At 42.5% G+C, this 18,650-nt stretch overlaps 1 protein-coding gene across 1 annotated transcript; it reads left to right on the forward strand.

Annotated features, from left to right (window-relative positions):
• The first annotated feature begins 3,666 nt into the window (after positions 1 to 3,666).
• ETNPPL (ethanolamine-phosphate phospho-lyase) lies at positions 3,667 to 17,783 on the forward strand. Its single transcript, XM_039550397.1, has 13 exons — positions 3,667 to 3,805; positions 5,633 to 5,751; positions 5,911 to 6,070; positions 6,930 to 7,004; positions 8,480 to 8,573; positions 9,576 to 9,692; positions 11,406 to 11,488; positions 11,989 to 12,214; positions 13,072 to 13,226; positions 13,963 to 14,052; positions 14,262 to 14,392; positions 15,269 to 15,336; positions 16,199 to 17,783. The coding sequence occupies exons 1-13, from the start codon at positions 3,750 to 3,752 to the stop codon at positions 16,328 to 16,330; spliced, it is 1,506 nt and encodes a 501-aa protein (XP_039406331.1). The 5' UTR covers positions 3,667 to 3,749; the 3' UTR covers positions 16,331 to 17,783.
• Positions 17,784 to 18,650: the final 867 nt, after the last annotated feature.

An 18,650-nucleotide genomic window follows, 5' to 3' on the forward strand; every position in this document is an offset into this window, starting at 1 on the left:
ATACAGTGGTTTGTTTCATATATATGTATCTACATGTGTGTGTGTGTACACTCATATGTAGGTATATATGTATGTACATCTTCACGTGTCTACTTGAACATATATAAATGTGTATGTAGAAACGACCAGTAGAGTTCAGCAAATACTGTACACAAACCTCTTCAGAGATAATCACTGTCTGCTACTATAGTTGTACTCAAGCTGCTTTAGTTTTTCTCCCAGGTTAAAGGCGGACACAGCTCCTGTCACATAACCAAGATGCAGGTTTTGTTCATGTGCTTATACCAAGACAGAATGTTCAATAGATGATAAATGCCTTGATTATTTCTGTATGTGCAGGTTACAGCTTGACCGAGTTTCCAAAGTGCCCACACCTAAGCGGAGCTGTCACGAGGTCTCTGTGACATCACCTTTGGCTGCTCCCTCCTGGAGCTAACAAGTACCTGGTAACTTTTTGCCAGTTTTTAGGATCTCTCTTCTATTTGGTATATTAAAATTGTTGTGAAGTAATCGATTCTGATTGAGATAAAACTGATAAAAACAAATGTTGATGACACACCCTGTGCTTAACTGACTTGGGGCCGGTCGCTGCATGAACTCACAGGCCAAGTCCATTCCCTTTCCAGAGCAAATGCCAAGCAGCTGCCTGTCCCTGGGAATGTGCAGACAGGTATGGTTTGTCCATCTTTAAATTTCTGTACTGACACAGATCTTCGGTGCAGATCAATTTTCACAGCAATCCATCTGCAATGGGTTTGCTTCTCAGGATGCACCAGCAATATATTGTTTTTCAGAGGAACTCCTTCACAGTTAGAAACTGAGCCAGAGGCGCCTTACTTGGATACTTTGGGTAGCTCTTAGAAATATGTACTCCTTTTCATCCTTCATACAGGAAGCCAGGCTTCTGGTTTCTGGTACTATGCCAGGACAAAGCCCATATACAAGCATGGAAAAAAGTGAATTAAAATGTTTGGAAAGCGAACAGAGCAGGCTGGAGTAAACAGCATGTTTTGGTTTATGTTTTTGGTTTTTTACTGAAACACAATATTAAAAAAAAACCAAACTATTTTTAATCTATTCTAATCTTGCTATGCAGAGATAGCTCCCAATATTTACTGCATAGCATTATGAGGTGCTGCAAAGGCCTGCGTTTGTGTCAGGCTCTCTGCTACTCTTGGGGGAGAGACCTCCTCTGCTCTACACATGAGACTTGGCAGGCTTGCTCCTGCTCATGGTATCAAAAGAGCATGAAAGAACTAGGAGCCAAGAGGGAGGGATATTTTCTTGATTGTTAAGCCCCTTTCCATGGCTTTGAAAGAACAGGGAAACAACCTCCCCCTTCTAAGAAGCTACTTCACCTACCACTTCAAGCTTTCTGGGTGAAGTTTGCTATTGCTTCAAGCAATTACTAAACTAGCTGTGAACAAACCTGCTTTTGCTAAACCTGAAACATAAGCCCTGATAACAGGGCTGTCAGTGCATGCTTCTGAAGAAGTAGCAGCACAGTATTTTGTATATCCCTTAAATATATTTATGGTCCAGGGTTTCTGTGTGAACAAGACCAGGCAGATAAGCAACAGAGATTTTTCTAGTCTTGGCATCGGCAGCAGCCCGGGAGGAAGGGACAAGGCTGTGCTCGGCACCGACAGAGGGCAGGCACCAGCCCAGTGTGGGAAAAGCATCTCTCCTGAAATGCCTCGGGACTCACAGCCTTCGATGCTGCCAATCACTGCCTGCCCCCAGCCTTTCTGTACATTGCTGGCACAAAGGGATTGCTGCTAAGTCCAGTATTTAAGGTGTAGTACAACTTGAACTGCATCCACCCTATGCTAAATATCATTCCCCAGTTTTCAGAGATGCAGGCAAAATGGAAAAGCATTGCAGAGAGCATTCCTGATAGGCTCTAGCCTTGGCTCTGTTTGGAGGTTAGCAGATCTAAATGCCTGTTCTCTTCTTGAGCCCCATCAATGAATCTCATCGTTGCCTGTACAATACTGCCCTAGCTGACAGTTTTGGCAACTCCCTCATGTCTTTTAAAGTCTTTCTGCCTGGACAAGACACTGAAGACAGGCAGCAGCTGTCTCTGTTTGGATATAGAGGTGGAGCTGCTATGACTTCTGCTGTGCTGTTGGTTTGTGAGATGAGGTTTCCAATGGAGCAGTACAGAATGTGAAAGCTCCAAATTTAACACTGAGAAAGCTCAAGCAAATGACTGGATGGAAAGAAGTGCTGTCTAGAGAAGCAGAAAGGTGGCTTGCTGGCAGAGATATTTTTAAAAAAAATGTAAAAATTGGGAAGTATGTTTCTTCAATCTGAACAATTTGGGATGACTTGCTGGATACTGATCAAGAAAAAGGAAGTATCATCAGCACAGGAAATTATGTGGCTTTACATATGCTCTCTGAAAGCTCTTCCAAACATAGTGCTGCAGGTGGCACAGACGAGCTACAGATGGGGTGTCAGGGCTGTGGGCGAGTGTTCCTGCTCTCTGCTCATGCAGCTCAAGGAGCAGCCTCCAGAGGAGACGGTGCATGCTTGGAGGTAAATCTGAGGTGCTCCACCAGCAGCTCCGCTGTTTAGAAATGTGATGCCTTTTGATGTGAATTCTGTCCTTCTTCGCCCATCTTATTCTCCCCTCTTTTTCTTGTGGGCTTTGATGTCCAGTGAGATGGTTACCAGGTATAACCATGAAGAAATGCTACATTTGAGCAAGTCACTTCTGTATTGCTGCTGTGGTTACAAAGTGATCAAGGACTAGGTATATTTAGGTGTTGCCCAGACTTAAGAGTGAACCAATGTATTTGAGTACCAGGGCTCTTTTCTATTTATATGTACAAAACTCGGCAAACCGTAGATCTTCCTAATTTGCCTCACTCTACAAGAAATGCGCAAATACGGATACTGGCTTTGATGGACGTATACAAGTAGCATCTCAGCCTACTTTTACAAACAGATTTTGGGCCATAAGAAGCACAGAGGGACATTGAATCATGACCTTGATTTTGATTAAATAATTCGCTTTGTGTTCCTCCCCATTTGCCCCCCAGCATATTTGTGGCAGCGGCGCTGTGGCCACCAGAATGACCGACGACTGGCAGGAATGGCAGGATCGCCCGTGGGAGCTGAGCACCCGCCCGCCTCCCCCGCCGCCCCCACGCACCAAATCTGTTGTTTTGCGAGTTTGTGCTGGTTTGCATCCCTAGGGAAAAAAAAAAAAAAAAGAGACCACCACAAAAAAACCCAAAACAAAAAAAAACCCCAACAAACTCCAGGGCCTGGGGCTCACCCGCGGCTGGCCCGCCTCAGCTCAACAGGAAACACGAGTCCCCGAAAGGAAAACCCAGGGGGATCAGGGAGATGGGGGAACGGTCGTAACGGGACGTCCCGTCCTGTCCCGTCCCGTCCCGTCCCGCCGGGGAAGGCGGGAGGGAGGGCGGTGGGGAGGAGGGGTTTGGCCGGGGCCGGCGCCGGCATAAGAGGCGGGGAACCCTCGAGCAGCTGGCACGGACGGTGTTCTCCTGAGCCGTGCCGTGCCGTGCCGTGCCGTGCCGAGCCGAGCCGTGCCGAGCCGAGCCGAGCCGTGCCGAGCCGAGCCGAGCCGAGCCGTGCCGAACCGTGCCGAGCTGAGCCGAGCAGTGCCGTGCCGAGCCGAGCCGAGCCGTGCCGTGCCGAGCCGAGCCGTGCCGAGCCGAGCCGAGCAGTGCCGTGCCGTGCCGTGCCGAGCCGAGCCGTGCCGAGCCTGCAGCGGGATGGAGGAGCTCTACAGCAAGGCGGAGACCCTCGCCCTTCGGAGGAAGCACATCGGGTAGGGTCGGCGGCGGGGCCGGGAGAGGGGCAGAGGGGAGGAGGAGGAGGAGGAGGAAGGTCAGTCTCTAGTGACGGCGCCCGTCCGGACCCGCTCGGCGCTGCCCCGGGGCTGCTAGTGCTGGGCAGCCCCTCCGGCCCCGCGGCGAGACCCAGCGGGGAGGGGGACATGGACACACAGAGGACCTGTCAGCCCTCTGGCTTGGGAAGTCTCGGGGCCAGCCGGCATTCCCTAGGCAGGTGGGGAATGCCGTCATTAAAACACTGCACATCAAACGCATCATTCACTTTTCCAACAGATCGAAGCAAGCAGCCAGAATGTGGTACCCAGGTGTATGTCTAAAATGTGGCTGTGCAGGGTTGGGGTTTTTTGTGCATGCACCTGCAAAACAGCCGTCTCTGTTGAATGAAGCTGTGGTTATTCCTTAAGTTTAACTGAGGGACATGCAGGAGGGCTGCCAGAGGTTGTGATCTGAGCAATAGTCCTGGCTGTGCATGTATCTGATCTCTCTGTATGGCAACGTTGGTTCATACATGATGAGCAGCTTTAATTATTTCTTCAGTGGATGTTGCCAAGTGAAAAGTAAGTCCAGGTTGTAAAAACAGATATATTTTGCTAATCGCTTCTTAAATGTGTAGCATATATAGAAAGCTTACTAAAAGTTCATAACAAAAGATTCATTAAAGTCATGGCCTCATAAAGAGAGAAAATCAACTCCTTTTTAGGGGCCAGCTCATTGTTAAGGGAGTCCTGCCTGAGCAAGGATTGTAGGATTGAGCAGTGCTGGGCAAACAAAAAAAAAACTTTCACAGAATGAACTGACAGGTTAGAGAAAGAAACCTGTGGTCAAGAAATGGCCAATGATGATGGACATTGATTTCAAAGCATAGCAGAGAAATAGCTGAAGATGTCAGAAAAGAACTATGCAACAGGGCTAGAAGCTGTGAGAAAGAAAGCAAACTACTCAGTATCCAGGAGTCACATTCAGGCTTTACAAGTTCATAACCTCATATAACTATACCCAACAGTAATTCTCAGACTTACCTGGAAACAACTGTGTTTATCCAAGGTCATATAAACACCACTACAGTTCAGAAGACTTTCCTTCTGCTCAGTAATATCATTCAACATAATTACATAGTTGGCATATTCTCCAAGAGTGGGGGGAGGGAAAAAAAAAAAAAAAAGAAAGAAAAAAAGTGTTTAAAGAGGACTTTGGTTAATTTTATAAGGAGCTTGAATTTTGCTGGAAGTCAGTGTGATTTAGATGCTTATAAAAAGCTGCTTTTAAAGGTTGTATCCAAAGCAGGCAGGGTGAGAACGTGAGGTTTTTAGGACCTGCTCAGCACTTCTGAAAATAAAGCCTGCAAGGCATTATTGTTTTGTTCTTGACTGTGACCTTTATATGCTACAGTCATCCATTGCGTAATGATTTTTTGGCTATCGTGTAAAACAGTGCTTAACAGCTTACTTTAGTCCCAGTGAGTTACTTGGCCATAGATGTCTGTGAGGTATGTAAACAAACAGAACTATGGCCTAGGAACACAGCAGGACATATAAGGATCTGAAACGACGTGCAGACCCTGCTCTCCCGTGAAATCAATTGCAGGCAGTCAAGCTTTGAGAACACCCTTATTAAAGACCAACTTCTGTTCCCATTGTGCCTGGGGAAATGCATGGCTTTTCACTGTGAGCAAGAGCCCCTGCTTGACCACCAGCTGAATGACTCACAAGCTCTTTGCAGAAGAGAAGAATCAACCCACTCAACACTCAAGGAGGGGGAAAAAATGAGAAAACTAAAATGGTGTTATATTTATTATGTTTTAGGTCTTCCTGCAAAGTTTTCTATGCCAAGGACCCTCTGAAGATAGTGCGTGCTCAGGGCCAATACATGTTTGATGAGAAAGGAGAGAAATACTTAGACTGCATCAACAATGTTGCACATGGTAAGCAGTTTGGCTTGTGAGACTGCTTCCATTCCTTAATTTCCAGTAGGGATCGGGACACATTTCTACCCAGTGATGATCACAGTGCTTCTCTGAACGTCCTTTTGTGGTTCAGTAATTGACTGCTTGCAAGTAATAACTAATTATTTTCTTCTTTAGTGGGCCACAGTCATCCGTATGTGATAAAGGCTGCAACAAAACAGATGGAACTGCTCAACACAAACTCCCGCTTCCTGCATGACAACCTTGTTCAGTATGCACAGCGTCTCACAGCCACCCTGCCTGAGAAACTCTCTGTTTGCTATTTTGTTAACTCTGGGTAGGTCTGAATTGTATTTTTTTATATGACTATTTTTAATGACTATTTTGCTCCTGTTTTAGATAGACACTCAATGCAGCTTGGTCTAAATCTTACTAAGTAGGACTTAGTAACATGCAACAAAAATATATCCAGCACTGATCAAAACTTACTTCCTATTTGTAGCCATCATATTTAGAGTGATGGCTCAAAACAAGAGAGATAAAACATGAAACTAGCCTGCTGAATGATATGCAAAAAAAGTCTGGGGAAAAAAGCAAGAGGAAATTAATTCTGCAAATTAATGAATGTTATACACAAACTGATGAATGCCATCTGTAAATTGACAGATAACCTTGGAATCAAGTTAGTCTTCTTTAGGCAGTTCAGTAGTCTGCGGTCGCTTACATGTCCAGAGCAGACAACCTGCAGGGACATGCGAGCAGAGGGACTGTGACAGATCAGGCTGGAACCTTGAGTCTTCTTCCAGCGCGAAGATTTGTGATGTTGCAAGCACTGGGGAGAACAGAGTTGTGGAGTGTGGGAGATGGGACATTGCTTTTTGGGGGTTAGTGGCTACATTGTGTTCTCAGCTGCAAATTGGTCTCCTTTGTACCAAGGGGAGGTAAATATCTACAGGCAAACTGGGGGAGGGAAATAAAGCATCTCTTTGTTTGCTGTTTATACAAAGGGCAGTTTTTTCTTTGCTCCCTTACAGGGCACTTATAGTCTCAACCTTAGCATTGTAATCTGTAGAGTAACAGAGTCTGCTGTGCTGATTTATTATATCCGTGAGTCCTATGCCTTGTCATCTGTCAGAATACCCTTTTAGCTGGAAGCACTTCTTCGCTGTTATGCTGTTGTGTCTGTTACTATGCAGGTCTGAAGCAAATGATCTTGCTTTACGACTGGCTCGGCAGTACCGTGGGCACCAAGATGTGATCACCCTGGAAAAGTAAGTACGCAGAGTAGCTCGTGTGAACGCAGCCAGCAACTCCTGCCATTACTTCAGAAGCAGCTTTGCAGCAACCCCCTGCTGTTTGTACTCCACTGCCTGCTGAAAGAAAAGTTTTGTTGCTTTTGTCTTAGAACAGGTCAGGAAATCCCTTTTTCACATTTGGATAAACACAAATTTTGAAGATCTCTGAAAAATAAGCTTGTCGGTCACCCCAGAAGGTCAGTCACCTGTTAAAGGGCATTTCCCACAAAGATTCCCAAAGCAATTCAGGCCAGAGACTTAAATGCTGGTTTCAACAGCAGTGAGTGGTCTGGCTACTGGACTGCTCTAGAAAAGGGCTTTCTGTTTGTCACGTGTTGCTGGACATGTTTCATTTTGCACAAACAAATATTCAGTGATCAAGAAGAAAGATCCTGTAGTTCTGCAGCAGTGCTGCAATGATGCTCAACTCTCCTCCAGTGAACACAAGTACGCACACAAAACCAAGTGGCTGCAAAATCAGGAGCCATTGAGAGGGCTGACAGCCACAGGGTAGGTGGCCGACCACATTTCAGGGTTTTTCTATCCTAGATGCAGCTGTAGGTTTGGTGACATTGCTGTAGTACTGGATTTTCTTCTTAGATTGTGATTAGAAAGTCCAGACAGAGCAATTGCAAGGGCACATGTCTCTATCTGAACAGCACAAAGCTTGTTTGACTCAGCTGTGTTCAGACTCCTGTCAGCCACACGCTAACCTGTGTGTGTTCTGCTGAGATCGTGACACGTCTTTGATTTGGTTTGAGGTTCACTTCGCTTCAAGTTTAAAGCTGAACAAAAGTGTTTATTATTCTCTCAATAAAGATGCTACATGCTTTAGGCTCAAAAGGCTCTGGTTCCTCATTTCTAAATCAAATGGCCTCAGTAGTAGCCAGCTTTAGCATACTCTGCAGTATAAAACTTTTTTATTCAAACAATATCCTTTTCTTGACAGTGGCTTCTGTCAAACTCCCTCTCCTGCAGTGCCAGCAGTGCAAATAGTGGTGTGCCGCATAAGGTCCCCACTTCTCAATGCAATGCACACTCCTGAGAGTCTTCACAACCATGTTGGAGTCTAGCTTGCAAAGCTTGGGCTGGCCAGAGTGGGGCCCATGGGTTGGAAATGAAGGAGCTGGACCCACCCTTCAGCTCCAGCTAAAGCTGCTAGGGCAGCCACCTTGAAGTCAGTGCAGTCCAGGGGACATCATCTTAGTCTGTCCCCGTGCTGGCACTTGATTTTATCCTGTTTCCACTCTTGCTAGTGAATTGAAGTCCACAGCAATTTCATATTGTCTTTGAGAGAAAGCCTGAGTAAATTAAATCAAGATCCCTTCACAAACAATGCTACTGTGTTGCAGATACAGTTGCTTATTCTGGATTATGTATAGGCACAGTTGTAAATTTAGCTCTCCTATACATTTGTTGAAAAGTGACTTGGATATTTAACACTCACACAGTGCTTACCATGGCCATGTTACATCTCTGATTGACATCAGTCCCTATAAATTTAATCAGCTGGGAAAGGACAGCAAGAAGGAGTATGTGCATGTGGTAAGTGTAGTTTTCGTTTTGGTTTGGGTTGGGTTTTTTTGGTCATTTTTTTGCCTGTGATGCAGCATATTGAATTACCCACTTCTGGAGTAAATATACTTTCATTCTGTTTTGCTGATGCTAGAGTACATATGCTTGGCTGTTTTTCAGTGGAATAAATACAGCAAAATTGTTTGCCTTTGGATTTCTAAGCAGGTGTTCATCTGTGAGGCTGATTTCCTTAATTTTGCTACAGGTTTTCTTAGTCACTGCATTAGTTACACAGTTTGATGAAATTAGCCAATATCCATTGAGTTGGTTTGGCTAAAGATATGCAGGACTTTGAGTCTAGTTCCAAAAACTGGAAAGGCAGATTGCACAAGTTTACACAGATTTGGGTATAGGACTCATGGGTGTCTAAGGGAGTGTGATTTTTCACCTAAATTTGTGTATCTTAAAAAGACAAAGATTTTTCTCAGTCCAGAAATACACACCAAGCAGGCCTTTCCTATCTAGACCTCCTTGCGTTAACTGCACTGCTGAAGTTTTAAACCTTTTTAAACCACTTCCTTTCTCTTATTTACTGAACCTAACACCATTTGTAGAGGTTTGAATGTCCTACAGATTTGTACCATGACTAAAATGCCGGAAGGGAAGTGACAGACTGGAAAACCCCGCTCTCCAGTTGCAGAAATGAATCTTCTGCAAGAATCTGAAATAAGGTGGTGGATGGGTACTCATTATTGTGTCTTGAGGGAGAGGAAGGACAGTCTTGAAAGGTGGATGAGGTAGATGATGGTTTTTAACAACAGCTGCTTTCAGTAATATTGAATGCATGACAGGCCCAGATTGAGTTTAAGCTCCAGTAAGCATTTTTGCAATTCAAAGCAAACATCCAGGCTGTACTAACTCCTATCACCTATTTGTGTGGAAAGCCAATAAAGTGGAGCAATAGAAAAGAAAGTAAATGTTTCACAGAAGGATGGCCTTTATAAAAACAAATAAATAAATTGGTCTTTTCAGGCTCCTTCTCCAGATATCTACAGAGGGAAATATAAGGAAGACCACCCAGATCCAGCAAGTGCTTATGCTGAAGAGGTGAAAAAGATTATTGAAGAAACACAGAAGAATGGACGCAAGGTGTGTGTTTTGTGCTCTGGAAATGCAGAGGCTTCATCTATTTGTTATGGCATGGGGGCATGTAACAGGCAACTAAGGACTTGTTTCTTTCCCAATTTCATGTGCTTCCCTCTCCCTTCATTTTTCTGCGATGGGTTCTGTGTTCAAAATGGGCCATTTTTCTACCTGATGCTCTTATCATAATTTTTCTAGGCATCAATGAAAGGATCAATTACACAGTTTTATATAAGCAGATACAATCGAAGCTGTTAAATTTCCTATTTTATGCATTGACTCGGTAGATTGTAAATATCATAGGGAAAGGTTTGAGGTCAGCTGAGAAACTACATCACAAATTCTAGTAAGCATATATAAAAAATTCCAGGACATGGAGAAAATGCATTGGTTAAAATCTTGATACTGCATTTCTGAGCCTATTTACTTAAGATAACTTCAAAGTCATATAAAAAGGTGAAACTTTCAATCATACACAGTATGACCTTGACAAAACCAGAAAATTTCTGAACAGGGGTACCTAAAATGTGTGTTAATCTTTTATATGATGGCATTAGTGTGTTGAGACTTGTAGGGCTTGGTCCAAAACCTGCTGAAGTCCCAGAAGACTTCAGCAGAGACTGGAACATGTTCCCTTTTAGTCCAATGGACTTACATCACCCTTCTTTTAGTTTCTTCATCAATTTTTTTTTTATTCTCTACTAACGGATAGTTTTGTTTTTTCTTCCCTTGTTTCCTTTCTTTTGCATATTTCTTAGGTTTTGGTGACATAGACCTGTGGCAGGACAAGTTGTGCTAAAGGCTAAGCCTCACATGCTATGGGACGCTTCGTACTCTTTGGCCGTATACTCAAATGTAGTGTACGGTTCTTTACACGTTACTGCTCGGCCTTGTTTCCAGGAAGACTGCACCAGCACAGAGACCTCTTGATGCTCAGGGAGGGGTTCACAAGTGGTGTGGGGATGCAATCCCTTAAATAGCAGACTTATGCTGAGACCTTGGGGTAATATCGTATCTCTGCTGCATAGACCTCTGCTGTTGACAAGAAACGAATTTTGATGTTCCAGTGTGTCTGATCTGCTGCTCTTACACTTCCTGACTTGAAATAACTTTCTTTTTCATTCCTAGCAACTGGAATTATTTCATCTGTAGAATTTTTCTCTTCTTTTGTCAAGTGCCTCGTGCTGACATTTTATTTGCATAGTTATTTGCATTAGGCAGGGGTGCCCAAAGGCTAGCCGCAGGTCATCTTACAGTTCAACTTCTACCCACCTCTGCCTGGTGTTCTGGATTCAACAAAAAAACCACATATACCTGCAAGCTTTATTAACTTCTTAGGTAAAATGGCACCCACTGTTGTGTGTCTCCTGTAAACTAACATTTGTAAATAAATTTATGTAGCTCCCAGGAGCGTAATTCAACATCCACTGACACCAGGAAGTGTCATCCAATTCCACAGCTATGGGACAAGGGCTTAATGGAGGTCCATGCATTCCCATCAGGCTGCAAAGGTGGCCCTGGCTACTGCAAATTTGGGCACTCCTGATTACAAAGTGAATAAATCCTTTAGCCATAGCTGTTTTCAAGAGCTCTCAGTTGTCCAGCCCATTGCGTGATTAAATAAAGGCCCACATTTAAACATTTATTTCTAGAGTGTTGGATATCTGTGCCAAGGCCAAGTAGATGAACACAGCTCTCACATGAGTTTGTCTCTTGTAGATTGCTGCCTTCATAGCTGAATCCATGCAGAGCTGTGGAGGCCAAGTAATTCCACCTGTGGGCTATTTCCAGAAAGTGGCAGAGTACGTACAGCACTTCATAAGGGCATAAATGGGAAAATTAACCAAAGAAACAGCTTTTTTCAGTATAGACTTATCTAATCAATTCAGCTGTTAACCTTTCCTGTTCTTGGCTATCTGTGGTTCATTTGTACTTATTGAAGAGTATGATTTCAGTTCAATTTTTTTAATGGAATATCAGCTAATTTTTTTAGGTAGATAATTGCCATTCTTTACTTATCTTTAATCCTCAGCTGTAAATTTGATGGAAGATGAAGTTAAACCAGTTATAATCCTGCAGTACCATTGCAGTACTCCCATTTGACATTAAAATGTCAAAATTTTTCCTTAACATGTAGCACACTAAAAATTTCATAGCTATAAAATAGCTATAACTGTATTCTTTCTTTTTTTATTGACTTGGCCTCACACTGCAGAATTTCTGTGATGCAGACTGCCTTGTCCTTTATTGCCTAGCCATGTTCTGCAGCACTAGACTTTCAAACTATTGTGTTTGTTTCCAGGTATGTGCGTGCCGTGGGTGGAGTGTTCATAGCTGATGAGGTCCAGGTTGGCTTTGGCAGAGTTGGGAAGCATTTTTGGGCATTCCAGCTGCAAGGTGAAGACTTTGTGCCTGACATTGTCACCATGGGAAAGCCCATTGGTAATGGACACCCTATGTCTTGTGTAGTCACAACAAGGGAAATTGCTGAAGGTTTTGGTGCTTCTGGACTGGAGTATTTCAATACAGTAAGTTCATAGGTGAAGCTTTGCCTTTTTTTTTTCTTTTGGTGAGCATTTGGCAGTTAGAAGTTTTCCAGGTGATCCAGATAACATCTGCATCCATCACTGCATCACACTACTGAGAGCTCGAGTCAACCACAGTCTAATATCTAAAAGCAAGTGAAGAGGCTTTGAAATATGCTCTGTATCAAGTGGTTCATCATCACATGGACCAGCACAAGCTCTCTGGCAGGTCATGCATCTCAGCTCACATCCATACAGATAAATTCTTGCTTAGGTCTCTTTCCCCCTCTCCCTCTGAAATGTTGATCATGTAAAATTTCATTTTCTAGGATAGGCTGTGGTGGTGGAGCTCATGCCCTGGCAGACTTTGCTCTGCAGCTGACACCTAACAAAACAGTGACCCTTTAGGAAACATTTCATCTGTGTGCATGCCACAGAGGTTCAGTCATCTCATTTACTGAGCCCTCTTTCTGCTCCTGTGACTCAGCCTTCTTCCCAGCTACCACAAATTCCCCTGTTTTTAATGGAGTTTATACTCTCTGGTTCAAAATATATAAAATCTGTCATCCACTTGCTCTTCCCAGGAGCATTTTGCCTGCAATCAGCTGAATGCTTCAGTCCTGAAATTTTCAAACTACTGCAACCTGAAGCTAAGGAAGAGGGAGCCCTTCCCTTTCCCAAGTGTAGGGGACAGTGTTCCACAGCCTGAATGGCACAAAATCCCCACCTTTTCAAGCTTTTCCTCATGACATGCCAAGCAGAAGAGGGCAAGTGAAAGCAACATGGATAGAAACAGAAGAATGTTTTGTTATGATGGGTTTTGATTTTGATGACATGTTTTGTTTTGCCTTTGCTATCAGTTTGGAGGCAATCCAGTGTCTTGTGCCATTGGCTTGGCTGTGCTGGATGTAATAGAGAAAGAAGATCTCCAAGGAAATGCCACACGTGTAGGAAATTATCTCCTGGAGTTGCTGGCTGAGCAAAAAGAGAAACATCCCTTAGTGGGAGATATCAGGTGAGTGCATTACAGCAATGTAATTCTTTCAGAGAAGAAAGTAACTATGCTAGAAAAAGCAACAAACTTGGTGTGAGTGGAAACATGTCATGATTTTGCTACACCTCTCTCTTAAAATGGACTACCCAAAACTGGTATTGTAAGGCAATACTTTTTTAAAAAAAAGTTGTCCATCCATCTGCTTAATTAGTTACAAGCATAGCCACTAGAAAAGTTCTGGGAGAGTAGGAGAAAGAGCCATCCACATGCACTAAGTTGTCCGCACACCGCTGTAATCATGCAGACCTTGTTCAAATCTCTGGTCCAGTTCCTTGTGAGATGTTACTATGGATTTTCCTCATCTCGTGTTACTACCATGGATAATTGCCTTCAAGTTTTTTGGGGGGAAAGGGTTGGGTTGTGGGGTTTTTATACTTCTTTTTTTTCATTATTTGTCTCCCTGGCTTGAGATTTTCAGGATAAGAATGAAAGAAAATTATTCTGTCATTCTTATCTGGCCATATAGCTTTAATGAGCCAGGTAAATTTATTTATCCAGAAATATCTATTATCCCATTTGATTGTGTGAAGTCGCCAAAAGATGACCAAAGACGAAGTCTCCTCTCTCACGCTCCTTCCCCTATTTGTCCTCCAGGGAAGGGAATTACAGTGTTAGAAGCAGGTATTGCGTTTGCAGCAGAAGGCTTGGGTTACTGACACTGGATTTCACTTGCCTGTACTTTTCTTTTCTACTCCAGGGGTGTTGGATTGTTTGTTGGAGTGGATCTGGTGAAAGATAAGCAAAAGCGAACACCAGCCACAGCTGAAGCCCTTCATCTTATTTACAAGTAAGTAGTTCTTAAAAACTGTGTGCAGTGATCAAACCCTCCTAATATTCTCCAGCAGCTAGTCATTAATTTAATTTTAGATTTGTGTAGTTTTTGGTAACATAGTACTTAAAAAAGAAAACTTTCAACATCTGTCTCAGCCTGAAGGAAGTGACAGGACACAGCATAGTTTTATATCTGTCTAACACAGGTGTTCCTTCTTACCACAGACTCAAAGAGCGTCAAATCCTTCTTAGTGCAGATGGACCCTACAGAAACATTTTAAAATTTAAACCACCAATGTGTTTAACAATGGAAGATGCAAAACACGCAGTGGAGACAATTGATGCACTTCTTACAGGTATGTGTGTCTTAGGGCTCAAAGGAATACTCTTCTTTGTTCATTTCCCAATGAAACACCATCATAGCCTAGGCCATTACATGCAAGGGAAAGTAATCAACTGCATTTCTTACCACTCATCAAACTGCTGTTCTTAATGACAATTATTATAAATAAATACAAAGCCCCATATGTACTTCATCCAAACTTTTAGGCAAAATCCTGCTCTTGAGCCATTCTCTCACAGACTCAGTGTTATTACTCATTTCTGGTCACATATGCTGTTTGTTAAGGAGTGAATATGTTAATTCAGCACAGGCCTGAAACACACTGCAGATACACTGGTGTAACTTTCCATAATGTGCTCTAGCTTTTCTTTTCTTTCTTTTTGTTTGTTTTTTAACTAGTGTACTGGAACGTGATTGTCTCACTCAAATTTAGCCTGAGGGTTTTCAGGCTCTATTTGTCTTTTACCTGAGAACCAACCCAGGGGAAAATAACATCACTTATACTGTTAGTATAAGGGCTCTTGGAGCCTGTTATACATGAAATGCTCCCATCTTCTGAGAATATAACAACTAAAGTGAAACTTCGGTGAACCTGCTGGACAAAGGCAGAATTCTGCTCTGAAAGGTCTCTCTGATACCCCTGTGCTACAGTCAAATTCTTAATTTTATTCTGTTCTCTAAATACCCCCAAGCTATACAGTACTGATAGATTAATCACATTGCCTCGAAAAATGTTTTAGGAAGTATTCATCACTCTTCAGTCTTTCTTCTGTGTGATAAATGCCCAGAGGAATAGCTGATTGATATACTTCAGCCAGCTACTAAATATGCTTACTTACCACCCCCCCTCCTTCTTTTTAATTTAATTATTTTATTACTTTTTTTTCAGAAATGGAAGAGGCCACTGGAATGAAGACAGAAAATAATGCATCTACAAATGTACAGTGTAAAAGAAAAGTATGTTTTAAATTTTTTTTAGCTCTTTTTCAGATAGGTGTTCGGCAAAGCAAGTATAAATTACTTTGGTAGGGCATGCCTTCATTTTGGGTAGCGTGAGCAGCTCTGTGCCTTGCAACTGAATTCAGAGAGTAACTCGCTACTAGAAACCTGAGAGGATTTACCCTGTCTCACTGGGGCAAATCTAAAAAGAGCTGAGTAATCCAGACCTACAGCATGTTATAGACAAGCCCCTCACCTTATCTGCCTGTGTGCAAACAAGACCAACCAGACTTTGGGCTGCATGAAGTCATGAGCCCAGCAGTCAGCAACTACTGGTTCTTGGTATTACATGCTACTGAAAGATATTTGGCTTTCTAAGCCAGCCTGCAGCCTGGAAGGTGTCCAGGTTTTCAGAGAGTTCCAAGGGTTTTGTTTCCACCACAGCTCCTTGAGTATGAATGGCTGACATGCATCCAAATTAGGACTTTTTAGGTTGCAGCTCCAGCTTTGTATAAATCACATATGATTTCTCACACCCTTAAAAACATGTCACCCTCTATACAGGAAAGCTTGCTCAACTGCCCTTTGGTGGGTTTTGGTGGTGCTGTGGGGGTGGGAATGCAGTAGCTCCGCTGCCTAGGGGTGTAGTAATTAAGCAGAGACCTGATGAGTTATTTGCTATATACCTAGATTTTACTAGGTTTGGAGTGCAAGCCTACTCTTACAGACATTTATACACAATCAGTTCAATTTCTTTCAGAACTAAGAAGTTGTGGCACTAATAGAAAGTCAGGCAGAGCTACCTAATGGGAACCAGGTCCAGTGGCTGCCTGGTGGAAGATGTACACATGCCTCCACTGACATCTCCTTTCTTTTTCAGACAACTGAAGAGAGTTCTCCACAAAAAGGTGCAAGTGAAAGCATCGGCCACATGAATGGAGCTGCCTGCCGACAAGAAAATGGGATTTATTCAAAAAAACGCTCAGTGCCAAGTAAAAGAATAAGAACATGAAGAGGGAAAGTTTCTTCATTTGGTTTGAATTTGTGTCCGTCTTGCTTTTGAGATGAAGAGTGCAATAGTCTGAGTCCTAGGATCTGTTTGAGGCCTAGTCATGCCTTCCATAAACTGGCTGAATTCCTATTAGCTTCAGTAGGTTTAAAATACTTTTTCAGATACATGAGAATTGTGCCATGTGGCTTGAAATCTAGATGTGACAGAATGGACAAGTGATACAAAAATACCTTGGTGCTAGTGGCAGGCATGACATAGGTACACAGACTTGGTGAAAACTGCAGATTTACCCATATTACGCAGAATCTGATTTGCTTAACCGCCATAAAGCAAATGCCAATCCTATTAAGTTTAAAAATATATGCCTAACATGCTAGTTATACAATATTTTAAATTTCAATATGTAATATTGAGATGTTAATTACTTCCCATGTTTTAATGGCTGAATTCACTAAACAATGCTTGAGAAAGAAATTCTTATTATCTTCTAGTGTAACTTAGGTCCTATGGACCATATTCCCCGCTGATGTAAATTGGAGTAGCTTTGCTAATGTCAGCAATGCTGTATTAAGAGTCTACCACTCTAAGTGTAGAGACACAATGCCTATGCAGGGCACTCTCACTATAAATTCAAAGAAAATGAAGAATCTAATTTTCTATGAATAAAGTGACTTTTATAAGTATTTATGTAGAGTAAGATTTTAAATTCTTTTTTCCAGAAGTGTATAGATTGAATCCTATGAGTCTATAAAATATGCACGTAAAGTATATATAATTTCAAACACACTGATTGATTGAATTTAACCTGAAGGTCTCTCAAAAAGAGGTTCCCAGGGACAGCCCAGCTTGCATTCCCATGGATTTTAGTTGCTTTGAGAGTTGTGGGAGTTACTACCTGATCCTGTCAAAGCAGTGCTGGTACTTTTTGTCAGTGGTGATGAAGAGTTACACACCAGTCGCATGGGATCCTGACCCATAAATGCTAACACTGGGTAGGTTACTAAAAGGAGAGGACCACTGTATAAACCATGCATGCAACCAGTGCCTATCTGTGCTGTAGATACTTCAGACTGACTTGCCTCGTTGTCAGTGCTAAATTTCAGTGGCAGCATACAAGCCCTGCTTTTCTTTCTTAGTACATGCACAATTCCATGCCGTGGAGGACACTGAGGGCTTTCCAAATAATTTGTACTTCAGAAAAAAATACAAAATGTATTTATTTCCTCTTCAATGTTAATACCCTACATTCTGCTGTTTCCTAATTGCTGCTAATGATCCTACTGATATGACTGAAAATTTAGCACTTTATCTAATTTCATGTTTTCCACAATTTGCTACATTAATATTGATGTTTCTGGTGTAACGCTTTCCAACATCCTCAAGCTGGCTTATTTTCTGTTTCATGATCCTTGAATAATTCATCCATAAAAATAAATCTCTTGTTTATAATGATGATGGGTGGTGGGTTTTTTTGTTGTTGTTGTTTGTTTTTTTTTTTTTATTTTATTTTATTCTTCAGTAATGCCTATTTGCTGAGGGAAGTAACTTCAGTTTTAGCTGGAGGTTGTCCCCATGCCAAAGCAGAACTGACTAGGCTGTGTTTCCCTGAGGCACTCAGCTGTTGGCAGCTCTTACCCTTAAGCCAAATGTTGCCTCAGCTGCCACAGTTCATTCCCTGCTAACTGTGCACCAGGAAGGACACCACAGGTCTTTTCCAAAATGAAACTACACAGAGAACTAAGTGAACCTAATTTAAAGGTACAGTTTAAGTCACTCTGTGTATGGAGTGCCACTTCTTACATTACACCTCATCCACTGTGTGCAGCAACAAGCAAGCAAATACTTGTGTGATATATTAGAAAGCTTAAGCTCAAAGGCACAGAGCCCACCAGTCTGTACTATGACACCAGCTGTTGTGGCAGGTCATTAATATTTAATTTTCAAAAGTATGTCAAAGAAATAGACTTAAAAATTCCAATTAGCCTAAATCTAAGGTGGGGGTGGGGGGAGTGGTTTGAAGATTGCAGCCCCGTAAGCACAAGGGGCCTGTGCCTCCCTACTTCTCCCTGTACCTGTGCCTTGGTTTTGCTCAAAATATTTGGAACAACTATTGGTGCAATTCACTTGTGTTTTTCACCCAGCTTCTGCTTCACAAGTCAGAAAGTTCTCTACCTGTTGGTTCTGCTTATTTTGCAAAGTGCAGATTACCTAGAAAAACTGAGTGTTCTATTTTCTTTAAACAAGAGAGGATATCACTCCTATGATGCACACTAAAAAGAGCCACTATCATTTAAATGGAGGAACAAATCCAACAGTTATC

This window comes from Corvus cornix, chromosome 4 (assembly GCF_000738735.6).
Source record: "Corvus cornix cornix isolate S_Up_H32 chromosome 4, ASM73873v5, whole genome shotgun sequence".
In the NCBI taxonomy this organism is placed as follows: Eukaryota; Metazoa; Chordata; class Aves; order Passeriformes; family Corvidae; genus Corvus; species Corvus cornix.